This window comes from Rhodnius prolixus, unplaced genomic scaffold (genome assembly GCF_049639745.1).
Source record: "Rhodnius prolixus isolate KJV_2025 unplaced genomic scaffold, Rpr scaffold_9, whole genome shotgun sequence".
NCBI lineage: Eukaryota > Metazoa > Arthropoda > Insecta > Hemiptera > Reduviidae > Rhodnius > Rhodnius prolixus.
The window spans coordinates 4,611,274-4,627,436 of NW_027411604.1; the positions used below are offsets into that span (position 1 = coordinate 4,611,274).

The 16,163-nt window shown below is 33.8% G+C and overlaps 2 protein-coding genes across 10 annotated transcripts in view; one reads left to right on the top strand and one right to left on the bottom strand.

Annotated features, from left to right (window-relative positions):
• The window catches only part of LOC141454021 (uncharacterized), a 301,530-nt gene extending 292,029 nt beyond the window's left edge, over positions 1-9,501 (top strand). For all 5 annotated transcript variants that reach the window (XR_012458368.1, XM_074127764.1, XM_074127767.1 and 2 more), the window contains one exon: positions 9,439-9,501. The gene's annotated coding sequence lies outside the window, so the exon portion shown is untranslated. The remainder of the gene's footprint in view (positions 1-9,438) is intronic.
• Positions 9,502-12,869: 3,368 nt separating this feature from the next.
• The window catches only part of LOC141454773 (uncharacterized), a 309,424-nt gene continuing 306,130 nt past the window's right edge, over positions 12,870-16,163 (bottom strand). For all 5 annotated transcript variants that reach the window (XM_074129359.1, XM_074129358.1, XM_074129357.1 and 2 more), the window contains one exon: positions 12,870-15,733. In XM_074129359.1, coding sequence (XP_073985460.1) covers positions 15,654-15,733 — 80 coding nt within the window. In that variant the 3' untranslated portion in view covers positions 12,870-15,653. The remainder of the gene's footprint in view (positions 15,734-16,163) is intronic.

The following is a 16,163-nucleotide window of genomic DNA, read 5'->3' on the forward strand; positions in this document are numbered from 1 at the left end:
CTTGTTTTTGGAGCAAAACATGTTTGTTGATCAAGGAGGCGATGGAGCAGGTTTTGCAAGTGGTTACAACGCCTTCTAGATACAAAACAAACAATAACCTTCTAAACACATCACACTGACACATGGGAGAATATATGTGTATACGAGTATATATAAATATGTTTGCGATGGCAGATCTCTTGAACCTACTCCATGTGTGCTGAAAAATGTAGACGCGAGCCCTTTAAACTATATATTTTGATAACGTAAATACATTTTTTTTTTTTTGTTGCTACGTAAATTTATATAAGGGATGTTCACGAAAAGATGTTCTATCACCAAAAATTTACAAAATTAAGAACACTCAACATGAAATTTGACTTTTTTCTTTTTTGGGCAAAGTATTTATATCCAAACACAATTTGGAAGTAAATGAATAGAGCCAAAGTGTGTTTATTGAATGTAAGTTTTATTGGGAGGCCAGGTGACATGGTAGCCAAGCGGTTAGGGGCTAGACCTGCAAAGCTAAGATGTATTGCGGTACTAGGCTATATTCCCTAGCCTTTAATGGTTAATATGAGGAATTTATAGTAAAGTATGTTTGCTAGTCGCCACGATAGCCGAGAGGTTAGAGGCTACACCCGCAAAGCTAAGATGTATTGCGGTACTAGGCCACATTCTCGGTCTGTTCCTTTAATGGTTAATATGAGAAATTTGCAGTAAAGTATGTTTGCTAGTCGCCACGATAGCCGAGCGCTTAGAGGTTAGACCCGCAAAGCTAAGATGTATTGCGGTACTAGGCTATATTCCCCGGTCTATACCTTTAATGGTTAATAAAAGAAATTACAGTAAAGTATGTTTGCTAGTCGTCTCCGTCCACGACACCTAGTGGTAGTTGGTCGTAAAGCCGGCCTGAAAAAATAGGCATTACTTTACTTTATAGGGAGGCCGAGCATAATGTTTACCTGGCTCACGCAGACGGCCAAATCAAAGGGGTGCCTATAATGATTATTGACACATGGGGGCAAGTTTCCACGGTACTATAGCCTATCCCTGCTTAATAATTGAATTTCCCTCTTTTTAGGCTCGGCTAAATTTTGTTAACTGCATGGCGAGAATTATTTAGAGAAGTTAGAAGGAATGGAAATTTACTGAAAGCCCAAGAGACAAATTGAATTATCACCTAGAAAACAATTCTGCCCTTTTTGAAGCTGAAATTCTCGCAACAGCTCACTAAGTCTATTTACCAAAAATGTATAAATTCCATCTTTTCAAAATTATTTAACTTTTTTTCCCCACGTGAAATTAAAAAAAAAGCTCATAATTTTATAAAATTAGTGAAACTTTCATGATAATTTTACCATCTTAGCCAACACATACGTACCTAAAGTTTACATTCCCCCATTCAAAATTAGGACTCATGAATATTCAGGTCATAACCTGCTCCACTACGCTCATCTCTTTGGTGGAAACACTTGCAATTAACCATCTGTTCGCTTATTTTTTTTTTTAAGGGGTGGGGGCGAATCTATTTTTTCTCTCTCTCTCTCTCTCTGGATTTTTAAGTGAGAAGTTAGATACACTATACTGTTATGAGGAGAGTAGGTCACGGGGCCATTTTCTCTTCAATCTCCTTGGAGGATTGCCTGGTAATGTGGAAGAAGATAAGTGTTCAATTAAAGGATTAGGATGAGCTGCTTGTAAAGGAATGAAATTTTAAGAAACGAGTATTAGTAAGGTCGTTAATGAAAGGGATGTTGAGATCATTATGAATGGTGAGGTTAGAAATATAGAATGGAGAGTTAACATAGTATTTTTGATTGTAAAGTATGAATGCGTAAAGAATTGGAACGCTTAGTCGATCTCCATACTTCAATGCCGTATGACCAAATAGGTCTTTTGTTTTGTAGGTTGGGTTTAGATCGTTTGTCAAGTAGTCTGGCAAGAAGTTTTGTAGCGTTGGTTAGTTTCTTGTCTTTTCCAGTTTAGTATGAGGATACCATGTCAACCGTTTGCTTCTACGAGTAGGTACAGTCCAAGGTAGCGTACTTTGTCCACAGTTGGTATAGGAGTTTCGTTCAAGATGATGGGAGGAAGAATTTTTCGTCTTAGAGTAAATACTATATATTTTGATTTCGTAACGTTAGTTTTGATTCGCCATTTGATAAGCCAGTCCTATAAGTGGTTGTAAGTTAAAGTGAAAATCAATTTAAGTGGATACAAAAAAAAAAATTATTGTTTTAAATAACTGCAAGAATAAAAAGTCTTTTAATTGCTACATAAATGTACAACAAATTCGATCTGATAGTTAATTGGTTTTTGACCATTCCAAATCAATAGAAGAATCAATTTTGTACAATAAATCTAATTCCCCTAACCCCCTTCACCTGCCGCTATTACATTCGTTATATTGAATAAAGTAAATAACCCAAGTTAACAGGTGTGTTGATAATTTGTACGTCGATAGCACTATTTTACTTTTTGTTCGCTTATTTTTTTTTCAGGTACATCTATTATGTTGCTAAATTTATATACAAATAAGTTTATAGATTTGTTGAACTATTTATTTTTCGCTTTTTAACATGCAATAACACCTGTTGATCAAAGTGATTTCTATCGTAGAAAATATTTAATTGAAATTTTAAGGGTGTTTATTTTGAGTGGAGCAACGTTTTTTTGTAAAACGTTTTTATCATGATACGCTTTTTGCGCAACAAGTGGTGGTTAAGCGGTTGCAAGGACAGGCGAAGAACAGAACTGACAGACAAAAATTTAGTGTTAAGGACTCTTGACAAAAATATTTATAAATAAATCGAAAAGGCTATCATTTTTAGTACGGATTAGTGGGCCACTATCGAGTGAGGAGAATTAGTACACAGTTCTCAACAATAAGGGGTCCAAGTCTTCTTGCATTACTCCAGAGTATGGCTAGGTTAGTATAATGTGCTAGCCGTATGCAGGGGCAACAAACCTGGCTCTAGCCTTAACTATACCTTCCACTATCGTGCCCAAAACATGTAGCTTAATTATTTAAACAGGCTTATATAGGAGCTATGCATTTAGGCCACATGGGAGTGATACATTTTCACTATAACTCCTCTAACTCCTGTTTTATATACTTAAATATTCTTTCCACACAGTAACATAGTCTAATAAAGAAATTTTAATATACTGGATTATTCATAACATAAATAATTTTAAAAGCGTACATTATCCTAATCTTCGCCATTTATTAATCCTTCTCTGTATATTATACGTAAAATATTTTTTAAAAAATATTCTTCTTAAAATTTTGCACGAAAAACCGTCATTAAGCGAGTGCTTAAACTTTAAAAAACTCTGGTAAACATTGTTCGTATTAAATTGTAATTAAACACACCGGTAGGACAGCTGTACAAAGGTCGATTGCTTAAATTTGACCCTTTTTTTAACACTTTTCCTACTCACACGACTTTTTCTAACTACAAATTCTCATCGATCTAACTCACAAATTTTTTTGTTTTCTAACTTACGGACAATTGAGTTATATTTCATTCTTATCACTCTATCTTAAAGAATTGATTTTCCAACAGATGTTTCTAGCATAAGTTGTAGATTTATGTGTTTGTAATAAAGAGTGCTAGATAGATTTGCTCGCCATATCGGAATCAACTCACAATGGGTTCTAAATTATTGTTTTTAAAAACGCCAGTCTTTTGCTTTTCGCTCTAATGAATTCCGAGCAAAGTTATTACAGGAATGAGAAAACTTCGTCTCCTCCATCTGATCCGGGAATAATGTATTTATAAGTAAAGTAATGCCCATTGACGGGCTTTACATACAACTACCAAATTAGGGGTCATGGACGGAGGCGACTAGCAAACATACTTTACTGCAAAATTCTTATATTAACCATTAAAGGTATAGACTGGGGAATATAGCCTAGTACCGCAATACATTTTAGCTTTGCGAATCTAGCCTCTAACCGCTCGGCTATCGTGGCGACTAGCAAACATACTTTACTGCAAAATTCTTATATTAACCATTAAAGTTATATCAAAGGCTAGCGTGCCTGAGTGTCACCGGTGCCATGAGGACCTCCCCTACTGCGGCCTTGGAGGTTTTGTTAAATCTGCCCCCACTGCACATATACATTCAAGGCGTTGTAAGGGCCGTTGTCGTTAGGCTTATGGAAGGACAAGCTCCTATTACCGTCAGGCATGGAGGAGCATATCAAGAGTTATATGAGGAGCTGGAGGCCGATTCTATTTTGGGCCTGCCTTCGGATTCTATGACTCCCAAATATAACTTCGACAAGCCGTTCAAATTCTGTATTGGAGACCGGGAGGCTTGGAGACGTGGACCCCCAGTGGTGGGAGATTCAATGTGGTACACTGATGGCTCCAAGATGGAGGAGGGAGTGGGAGCGGGAGTGTACGGGGTGAAGCCGAAATGTAGCTTTTCGGTTAGCCTAGGGAAGCTAGCTACAGTTTTTCAGGCTGAGCTGGCTGCAATTAGGTTCTGTGCTACCGAGATTGAAGGGCGAGGAATTATTAATTCTAAAGTCGTAATTTTCTCGGATAGTCAGGCTGCTCTACGGGCAATTAGTTCCTATCAGGTTAACTCAAAACTGGTTTGGGACTGTCTGGGTGCCCTGAAGGAAATTAGTGACCAAAATAAGGTCTTTCTGGTCTGGGTACCTGGCCATTCAGGACATAATGGTAACAAAGCGGCAGATTTATTGGCCCGGGAAGGCTCTGCGAGATACTTCGTTGGCCCGGAGCCCTGTTTTGGGGTTCCGAAGTGTATTAAGACTGCGACCATTAACTTATGGGTGCAGAGTAGGTCTCAGGAGTGGTGGTTTGCCACCACTGGACAGAGACAGGCGAAGGAGTTTATTAAAGGCTATTCGCCGAGGCTGACTGCAGAATTAATCCGCCAAGACCGTGGGGCTATCAGGATGATTGTAGGTCTATTAACTGGCCACTGCAGACTCAGAAAACACATGCATCGCATGGGCCTGGCAGATGATAGCCTTTGTAGGTTCTGTCAGGAAGAGGAGGAAACAGCACTGCACGTGTTGTGCCAGTGTGAGGGGCTTGTTTGGCTAAGGATGTTACTTCTCGGGGAGGAAAAACCAAGGCCTGTGAGCTTTACCCAAGAGTCGCTCTCCAGCATTAAGAGTCTAATTAAAAGGACAGGTCTGGAGGGTGAGCTTTAAAGTTAGGGGAGCCACAATAGACCCAAAGGGGTCGCAGTGGCGTAGGCCCTGAGGCCACCCAAATTTAATCTAATCTAATCTACTTTACTGCAAAATTCTTATATTAACCATTAAAGGTATAGACTGGGGAATATAGCCTAGTACCGCAATACATTTTAGCTTTGCGGATCTAGCCTCTAACCGCTCGGCTATCGTGGCGACTAGCAAACATACTTTACTGCAAAATTCTTATATTAACCATTAAAGTTATAGACTGGGGAATATAGCCTAGTACCGCAATACATCTTAGCTTTGCGGGTCTAGCCTCTAACCGCTCGGCTACCGTGGCGACTAGCAAACATACTTTACTGCAAAATTCTTATATTAACCATTAAAGTTATAGTCTGGGGAATATAGCCTAGTACCGCAATACATCTTAGCTTTGCACGTCTAGCATCTAACCGCTCGGCAACCGTGGCGACTAGCAAACATATTTTACTGCAAAATTCTTATATTAACCATTAAAGTTATAGACTGGGGAATATAGCCTAGTACCGCAATACATCTTAGCTTTACGGGTCTAGCCTCTAACCGCTCGGCTACCGTGGCGACTAGCAAACATTCTTTACTGCAAAATTCTTATATTAACCATTAAAGTTATAGCCTGGGGAATATAGCCTAGTACCGCAATACATCTTAGCTTTGCGGGTCTAATCTCTAACCGCTTGGCTACCGTGGTGACTAGCAAACATACTATACTATAAATTTCTCGTATTAACCATTAAAGGTATAGACCGGGGAATATAGCCTAGTACCGCAATACATCTTAGCTTTGCGGGTCTAGCCTCTAACCGCTCGACTACCGTGGCGACTAGCAAACATACTTTACTACAAATTTCTCGTATTAACCATTAAAGGTATAGACCGGGGAATATAGCCTAGCACCGCAATACATCTTAGCTTTGCGGGTCTAGCCTCTAACCGCTCGGCTATCGTGGCGACTAGCAAACATACTTTACTGCAAATTTCTCATATTAACCATTAAAGGTATAGACCGGGGGAATATAGACTAGTACCGCAATACATCTTAGCTTTGCTTGTCTAGCAACTAACCGCTCGACTACCGTGGCGACTAGCAAACATACTTTACTGTAAATTTCTCGTAATAACTCGTTGGAGATCGCTAACCACTTAGCTTATCACTTCCGCAAAAGTTCGTAGATAATAATAAAATATGTATAAGTAGAATCTTAGGTTTACTAAAGTAAGGGAGAGCCTTATAAATGAAATAAGTGCCATTTCTACAAGACCTTCAGCCAAACACTAATTTATTTTATTTTATTTTATATTTTCACAAAGGATATTGTAAGGATATAAATATTATAAAAGGCTCATTGTGAGTAATAAAAGTGGATAAGGTACTTTCAGTTGAAGCTCCGCCTTTGTTAGACTCTGTGTGACAGAGATATCTTCTACTTGCTCTCTCTCCACCACTAGTGTGATGAAAGGTTATTATAGCGTCATTGATTTTTATTGCTTTTTATATCAAGCGGCTTTACTAGTGACATTTTCATTAATTAGGTCGTTATTAGTATTTTAAAAGAGGTTATATTCTAGCTTAAAATTTATGACTCGATCTTTTATAATTGATATTAAAGCTGTCAGCTACATGGGATAACTTTAATCAATGGAGCTTCTATCTTTTATTCTTCATTTATTGTGTAGTGTAGTAATGCCTTATTGCCTTCTGGCGAGCTTCACGTCCAAAATTAGGTGTCGTGGACGGAGGCGACTAGCAAACATACTTTACTATAAATTTCTCATATTAACGATTAAAGGTATAGACCGGGGAATATAGCCTAGTACCGCAATACATCTCAGCTTTGCGGGTCTAGCCTCTAACCGCTCGGCTATCGTGGCGACTAGCAAACATACTTTACTGCAAATTTCTCATATTAACCATTAAATGTATAGGCTAGTAAAAAACAATGTTTTAGATTTGATTTCTTAACTCTTGTAGTAGTTTAAGCAATACTTGTAGTAGGCAATACTCAAGCTTAATAATTGGAACTGTTTTCCATTCCGAGCCGGACATAAAACAGACTTTTAATGATTTTTTTGTCCCCTCATTTCTCTTAAATCATCTAATTTTTAAAAATCCTGATAACAATATGCGTTCAAAGAAATTTTGTTTAAAAATAAGAAGAAGAAACCTTATCTTCATTTTTAGAATGGGTACACTCCGATTATTTTTTTTAAACGGTGTGGGGGGATGCTCAAGATGTGGTTTGTGGAGGAGATAAAGAAAGAGGGAATTAGATAGAATGAATCTGTAGATTTAATTAAGGCAAAACAAGTAATGAATCCAGCTTTCTTTTTTTTTGTCTTGTACTCTCAACATCTAATTGAAGTAGATGAAGGCAAACCCAGGGAACAAGCTAACCCCTACATTGGGTTATAAGAAGATCCACGGCAGCTATATTGAGAATGTACGAAGGTGTGACCACAAAATGGGATGAGATTGAAACCTATCTAGCCTGGGTAGATGAGTTCTGGTTAAAGAAAGATTACTCCCTGTGATAAGGTGCAAGGAAATTATCCTGAACTTTACACCTAGAAGCAAAGTGAGTTGGTGTTACAAACTCTCCCTCCTTGTAAAAGATCCTGTGGATATAAAAATGCTCCCACACTAAATTACATGGACTTCCTTGACACTCCTCTTTTTTTTTTTTTTAGAGGGGAAAAATAATTATTTCCTGAGAGAAAAATTGAGAAGCTAAAGCATGTTGTAATGTAAAATCATTAGTGACACAAAAATATTTGAATTTAATTTGGTTTTCATTACCTCTGCTTGACTTCATCCGGTCTGGAAACAAAATCTTCTTCCTTACCTTTGTGTATTGTTTATCAAGCCTTATTTTTCTGCATTTCCCACCTAATTGCTTATGGTAAACTGGTAATCATTAACAGAAATGTTTTTGTTAATTAATCTGTATAAGTTATATGTTATGTTAAGTTTCACGTATTATGTAAAATCAATTACCGTTTAGATGTAAAAATTATAGATTAAGGACATTTCAAGTTGGTGTAGATGCAGAGGAACATAACTATTCACCTGCCAAAGTGTTCTTAAAAAACATATTTTTTCGCCCCCTCAACGACCGCAAAATGTTTTATTTTGGTTTAAATTTAATTTCAAAAAATCCTTAATCCTAAATATTGGGCCTATAAAGTACAAAAAAAATTTTTTTGCAATTCATTTAACCTTTATTGATATTTTACAAGTGAAAAAATGCCTCAAATTTAGGCCAAAACGGAAGCGTAAACAATTTCCCTTTTCCACAGGTGCCCTACAATGAAATTCCCCACCCCCTAAAAACCTTGGTACTGATTTTGGAATATAGTAAACATGGAAATATTGGACTGGCGATGATTCAAGCTAAATATAAATATAAGGAAAAAGTCACAAGATGCTGTGTGAGGGAAAACGGGAAAAGTAAAATGTAAAACCCTTTACTCCTGGACATTCCTTATACAGACAGACTGCCAGAAAAACGGGAGCAACATCATGAGAGAGTGTTTGTATGTGTGTATCCTTGCATTCCCAAACCAGCCAACAAACATGGGCTAGCTATAATGTACTTGTAAAAGGGATTGTAGATACGCTGGTGTCCATGTTGATGTGATACGTGATGTCTCCTAGCTCGATTCTTATCCCATTTCCCTGGGTAAGGTAAATTTAGGGTTGAGTACGCTCTAGGAATGTAAAGAGAAAGAAGGGTTGGAAGAATCCCACCCAAAGTTACCTTCTATTTTGCGTGCCAGATTCACTACTATATTTGTACTAATGTACCACTATTTTTAGAGTGCTCCTCTTCAGCAAAACCAAAGAAACTAAAATTACCTTCTCAAAATAAATTCATAAGATTAAGATTACTCTTGATTACGAAAATTTTTTCTCTCAAAATAATCAATAAAAGAAATTTAAGCCATTTTCCAACCATTTTCCAAAAAGGAAAATTGAATAAAGGAAGTAGAAGCATCATTTTAATATCTCTACATACAAGAATCACAGACGATGCTTAAAATTGTAAAATATACAAGGAGGAAGTGGTTACCTTAATTGATATCTTATGCTTCCTAAAATACCAGATTCAAAGTAAACTACATAGTTACAAGAAATTAAACATTTTAATATCTAGTTCTAATGTATTTCTGATTAATTATTAGCATTGTTTTTGTGTAGGTATTAAATTGTTTTTAATAATGTATTTTTTCAGGCGACCTATCCTAGAACTACTTTGCACTATCCAGGGAAATCAATCAAGATTTTAGCGAAGAAATATTATTACGAAAACTTAGTGAATTTAATTGTAACACCTCAAAAAACAATTTTATTTAAGAAAATGTATAATAAAATAAGGTTTAAAATAAGTATAATATTATATTACGATTAATATGTATTATAGGGAGTGAAAATAATAGAAAAACTAAAAAAAAAAACTGAGAAATTCTGTAATTTGCAAAAAAATACCGACTAAAACAAACGAAAAATGCAGTTTTAGTATCAGTAGGACATTACAGTATAGGAGCTCACGGCAAAATCATCGCAAGAAGTGTGACAAGGAGTGGGGGATATGTACCAGCCAATTAGAATTGAGTTGCTTTATATTCGTTACTTTTGCCATTTTGGTTGCAGCCCACTAAGCTGTAGAACTGCAATACTGCTTTCTGATTGGCTAATAGCTTCTTCCAATCCAGTGCCACTTGTTACCATTGACTTTGCAGTGAGCTCCTAGCGTATTATGTTACCCGGATATAAAAATTGAATTTTGCCCTATTTTTAGTGGGGTTTTTTTGCATTATTTTTTGTTTTTTTCAGTTTTTATGCATTCCTTTAAATATTTTGTCCATAATTATAGTATTTAAGCTTTATTTTGTAATAATAAATTGAAATACACAATTTTTATCAAAAAAAAATAATTTTTTGGCAAAATTTATTGATTAATCGTTTACCTAAAATCTAAAACGCTAAGGCGCACATAATTTCGAGTGCATACATTTAGTTTAAAACAAAACGAGACTATAAATTTCACCGTCGAAAGCAATGATCAATTCTAGTATTGTATTATACTTGCACACGTGGCCAGATTTAAATATAAGAAGACAAAAATATAATAAAAGTAAGTATTGTCTCTTAGTTTGACTAGATATGTTAATTTCTGAATCTTAGAACAATTTTTAAGGTAAGTGAACATAATAGAAACACCAGCAGCACAATAAAGATATAATAAATCCAAGAAAAGGAAGGACAAATAATAACCGGCTCTCAAATTACCCAAGAATACTTCAAATTCTATCTCTGGCAGCATAAACCAATACCAGCAAGATATAATACATTTTAAGTCGACCAGGTTTCGATATAAAGTTTTTAAAACCATGTGAAAAGTAAGAGTTCAATGTAGTTTGGCTAATGGAGCAAATACCAGTCACACAAAAAGAGATTACCATTACAAAGCGTTCCACCAATGAATTACTCATTAATTAACATTGTCCTTGTTTGGATATAAAATTGTTTTTAATTTTCCACATTTAGGTGACATGTCCTAGTAATAATTTACTCAAATTAAGGGAATACTGCAATAGAAAATCAATGATTTCAGCGAAGAAATTTTATAAGGAAACCTCAAAGAATTTAATTGTAACTCCTTAAACAACAATTTTATTTAAGAAAATGTATAAGCAATATATAAATTTACAATATCCTCTAGTAAAAAAAATGTTTAAAGTAAGAATAATATTTTATTAAGATTAATATTCGTAACAGGTAGAGAAATTAATAGAAAAACTAATAAATATCTGAGAAATTCTTTAATTTACAAAAACTACAAACTAAAAGTAACGAAAAATGCAGTTTTATTAACTGTTGGGGCATAACCGTACACGAGCACATGGCAGAATCTGCGTTAGAAGTGTGTGAAGAAGTAAGGGGACGTACCAGCCAATCAGAATTGAAATGTCTGCACTCGCCTTATTTTTAGTTACCGCCCACTGAGCTATTCTAAACGTAGAACTGCATTACTGCTTTCTGATTGGCTAATAGCTTCTTCCAATACAATGCAAGTTGTTACCTTTGACTTTGCAGCGAGCTCCTAGCGTATTATGTTACCCAGATATAAAAATTGAATTTTGTAACGAAAAATGCAGTTTTTATTATCAGTATAGGCATGTCACTATAGGAGCTCACGGCAAAATCATTGCAAGAAGTGTGAGAAGGAGTGGGGGATATGTACCAGCCAATCAGAATTAAGTTGCTTAATATTCACTACTTTCACCATTTTGGTTGTAGCCAACTAAACTGGAGAACTGCAATACTGCTTTCTGATTGGCTAATAGCTTCTTCCAATCCAGTGCAACTTTTTTTTCACGACTTTGCAGTGAGCTCCTAGCGTATTATGTTACCCGGATATAAAAATTGAATTTTGCCCTATTTTTAGTTGGTTTTTTTTTTGCATTATTTTTTGGTTTTTTCAATTTTTATGCATTTCTTTACATATTTTGTCACTAATTATAGTAGTTAAGCTTTATTTTGTAATAATAAATTAAAATATACAATTTTTATTAAAAATTTATTGATTAATCTTTTACCTTAAACCTAAAACGCTAAGGCACCAACAAAACTAATGGCTGTAAGAAATCTCCATAATAATTATTGATTTAAATAGCGTCCTTTTTATAGTTTTTCTTTTGTAAACCAAAAACCAAGCTGGTCTGCTTGGTAACTTCACACTTCATATTATAGCTTTAACCTCTTCATCAGTTTATTTGAAGGTCTTGTTTTAGTTGTTCTTGGGTTAGATGTAACCCAATATTAGCATTAATTGATTCAGAATGAATAAGGATTAAGGTTTTGACCAATAATTTAAAAAAAACTGTTCAATTTTGTTTAAAATTATATATTTTTATTTAATTAATAAAACATAGCTGTCCATTTTTTTAAAACTTTTTTTTACATACCTTTAATTACAAATATACTTTGAATTCCATACAATTAAACAATTTAATGATAAATTTATAGAATGCCGAAGTTTATTTTATTTCATCATTAATTTACAAATATTAGCAGGGGCAAAAATGAAATTTTATAAAATAAATTATTAGAAAATTTATTAATTTTTCTGTTTGCAAATTGTCATCAGTAAAATATAATTAAGTTACAATTAATTTTATTTATTTATTAAATAACTATATTGATTTGAAGATGAAATCTTCGTTTTTTTCCCCCCCCAATCATCTTATGAAACTTATTTTTAAGTATATATATAATTTTTTTTTATTATTTATTTTTACATTACAATATACAAATTTTCTTTTTTCTCAAAAAAAATCCACTATTTAACAAATTTTTCACAATTGATTTCCAACTTTCTCTTACATTTCCTAATTACATGGATTTTCTTTTATACATATATAATTTATTAAAAGGAAGATACTGAAGAAAACACTTATTATATCTGTCTTTGCAAAGACGAAAACTTGGAGATCATGCCAAAAACAAAAGAGGAGCAGATTACGACAGAAGTTTGATTTTGGGAACCAGTATTCTCTTCCTTAAATTGGCTGAAACATGTCTCTGAAGATGCCAGAGAAAATGGTCTCTCTCTCTCTCTCTCTCTCTCTCTCTCTCTCTCTCTCTCGGAATGGATACAAAGCCTTGTCGAAGTTAGAAGAGGAAGCCCAGTTTGAAAGCGAAAAAGGCAGAGAATGTGATGAATAGGGAACGGATTCGTATGTATTTACATATTTTTTTCTAGGTAATTTACAGACGTTTTTCAACTAGAAGTATTCATACTGACACTTTTTAAGCCGTTTGAGCCTACTTTTATTTCACATATTTCCACATATTTGGATGTTATCGCATATTTATACATATTTGATTAAAATAAATAAATATTTCTACATATTTAATCAAAATATGTACATATTTTTCATTTTGGGCATATTTTAATAATTGGGAGGTGGTTGACAGGAACTGTGAACCACAGACTGTAGGGCTGTGAATCACAGTGGTTAAAAAAGTGTTCTTAAAAGCACCAAGTCGCATTAAAATGCTAAAAGATCTCAATCCAGACTTGTGCCTTCCACCAGAACCAATATTGACAAGATGGAGTACTTGGCTGGAAGCAGCTCAGTATTACTATGAAAACTACAATAAAATCAAGAATGTCCTTTCAAAATTGAAAATTTAACACATCTTTTTATAAATAGTAAAAATGTTCTTTGTTGTATAAATCATTATAACTGGTAAAGACAAATTATTTTGTTCCTAATAAATTATTATAAATTGTAAAAATATTCTTTTCTTGTATAAATAATTATAACTTGCCCCCCCCAAAATTCCATTTTCATAAAAAAAAAATGTCCATTTTACTTAAATATTCCAGAAAATATTTTAAGAAAATCACATATTTTCCACATAATTGACGAAAATAAATGCATATTTTAATTAAATATTTGGCATTTTTAAATACATAAAAATCCGTTCCTTAGTGATGAAGGTGTGGTTTAAGCCCTAAGTAAGGTCCTAATAAAGACAAAGAACAGTTTTTTTGGTTTATCTATTCTCCAGTAAAAATTCCACGTTATAGGAAACTGCAGTAAGAGAAAGTCTAATGCACTTTTTTATGCATTTAAATTTCTTCAAAATAGAGCATTTTATTTATTTTACTTATACAAAGATTTAATATTAATAAAAATTAATATTGATCAATTTATTTTTTTACATAAAATAATAAATGTTTATCCTTTTTTTAAGAATTGTACGTAGATTACACTGATTTGCTTTCAATTAAAATACATATAATTTTTTTCCCCTCAAAAAGTTTATCTATAAAATATAATTTTATTACAATTTTTAATAAAAAATAAAGTACATGTATAAACATCGAATATTCATTTATTTTTTCATGTAAATTAAAAGAATTGTGCATATTAAATACATTAAATGTATTATGATTTTTAAATGACTATTTATTTATTTATTTATTTAAAATTGAACAATAAATACCTTTTTACTGCAACCGGAAGAATCAGAGAGAAGACCAGCCGGTACTGACAGGTAGTAAGTACTTTTTAAAAAATCCAGACAGGGTAAGTAGGTACTGGTTAAAATGATAAGCTAGGGGAGGTTCGACGATTGATCTTTACAGCAATGAGATCAATATTCATCTTGGTGAGAAAGTCTTCCAATCACACTGGCTAACTTCCTTTTAACTATTGGCTTTTCTAACTCATTGGCTGGTATAAATAAACGTAAATATTCCGGTAAATTCCATGTTAAAACCGGAAATGGTGATTAATTCATTCCGAAATTTCCAAATTTCTCACGATTTGACCAATTATCCATCACTTGGATGATAGAAAAGGTGATATTCTGAGTGAAGATTAATTATTTTGTAGATTCATCAGGCTGAGAATTCAATTCATCGACAACTAGAAAGCATTAGTGGTTACTTATTATCTTGGAATGCTGGCTAGAATCTAGTTTTAATGGTCATTGAAATGATATTAGAAGGAGGCGTTTGGGGTTCTTGGACTACGTATTTTAATATTAACCAGGCAATGAGTCGGCTGAAAAAGTGTTAAAAAAAACCGGAAGTGGAATTCAATAGACGGATAAGGCCGATTTCTTTTAAATACACTGCCAATGTTATCTCCTCCAAGGAAATGTGTGTGTGTGTGTGTGTGTGTGTGTGTGAAGAACTTCATTTTAAGGGGGATTTCTGAAGACAAGCTTTGTTCATTGTTCAACAGTTTAAGGTCAACTTCAGGTATCTTAAGTTCAGGATCTGATTTCCCCACCACCTAGGTTTTGGTACAACAATAGGGTTTCAAAAAAAAAAGCCCTTAGATAGTTCAGGGCATCGTTGTTACAACCCAGAAACTAACTTTGACTTCTTAAATTATCTGAAAAATAGGACAGTACAAGTAGCATGTATCATTTGCCATTGGCTGCCTTCAAAAGATCGATTCCATTTACAGATTCAACTATTAAAGGCGAAATAAAATGTGGGGCCTTATTTGAATGTATTTGCAGCATTACAGGAAGTTAGTTTTTTGTTGCAAATAAATTCACGGTTGCAGAAAAAAAAAAAGAGAAACTTAACAAGTGTTAAAAAGATTTGTATTCACACTGTTGGATAAATATTTTTTTTTAAAAAAAAAACTTAATCATCTGTTCTAATTTATTCAATTATTAATTCGAAATTAAAAATATGTCTTAAAATACTAGTGTATACTTTTTTAAACAGAAAAACACCGGTATTTTTTCTATTTAAAGTTTTCTTTTTTGTGCTTAATGAACTTTTATATCAGCAAAAAACAGAAAAAATAAAAAATTATTTATATTAATTAAAATAACTTTGAAATTATGATTATTTTTTGTTATTATTTTTTATCACAGCATTTCTGATGAGTATTTCATCAATGAATCCCATCATGTGGAGACGAGTGTTACTATGGTTACCAAAATCAGTAACCAAGAGCACGGTTTATAAAATGTTCCATCACCTCTCACTGTTCAACAGAAAAATAATTAAAAAATCACATTATTAATTTAATATTTTCTATAAATGTAGAATCATTTAAAGAATTTAAATATTTTCAATATAATATATCAATTCGTGGTCGGTGCTAAGACAGGATTGGTTTGGAGAACTAAGCTTTATTAATTTCAGTAAGACTAGATCGATAAACTATATCGACTCTTCCACTAAGACCGTGCTGATGACGAAAGCATAAACCTGGAGTGACTATGAGTGCAGAAATGTGTTAGCATATTCAATGACCTAGGTTGGGAATATATAAAGTCATTTCACTCTGGGTTGCCAGAGCATTAGTCGGAAATAAGTCGGAAGGCGCCCTGACTGTGCCTGAGGAATTCAATCAAGAAAACTAATCTGCAGGGTTAGAGGTAAGTAAAGTGATGCCTATTTTTTCAAATAGG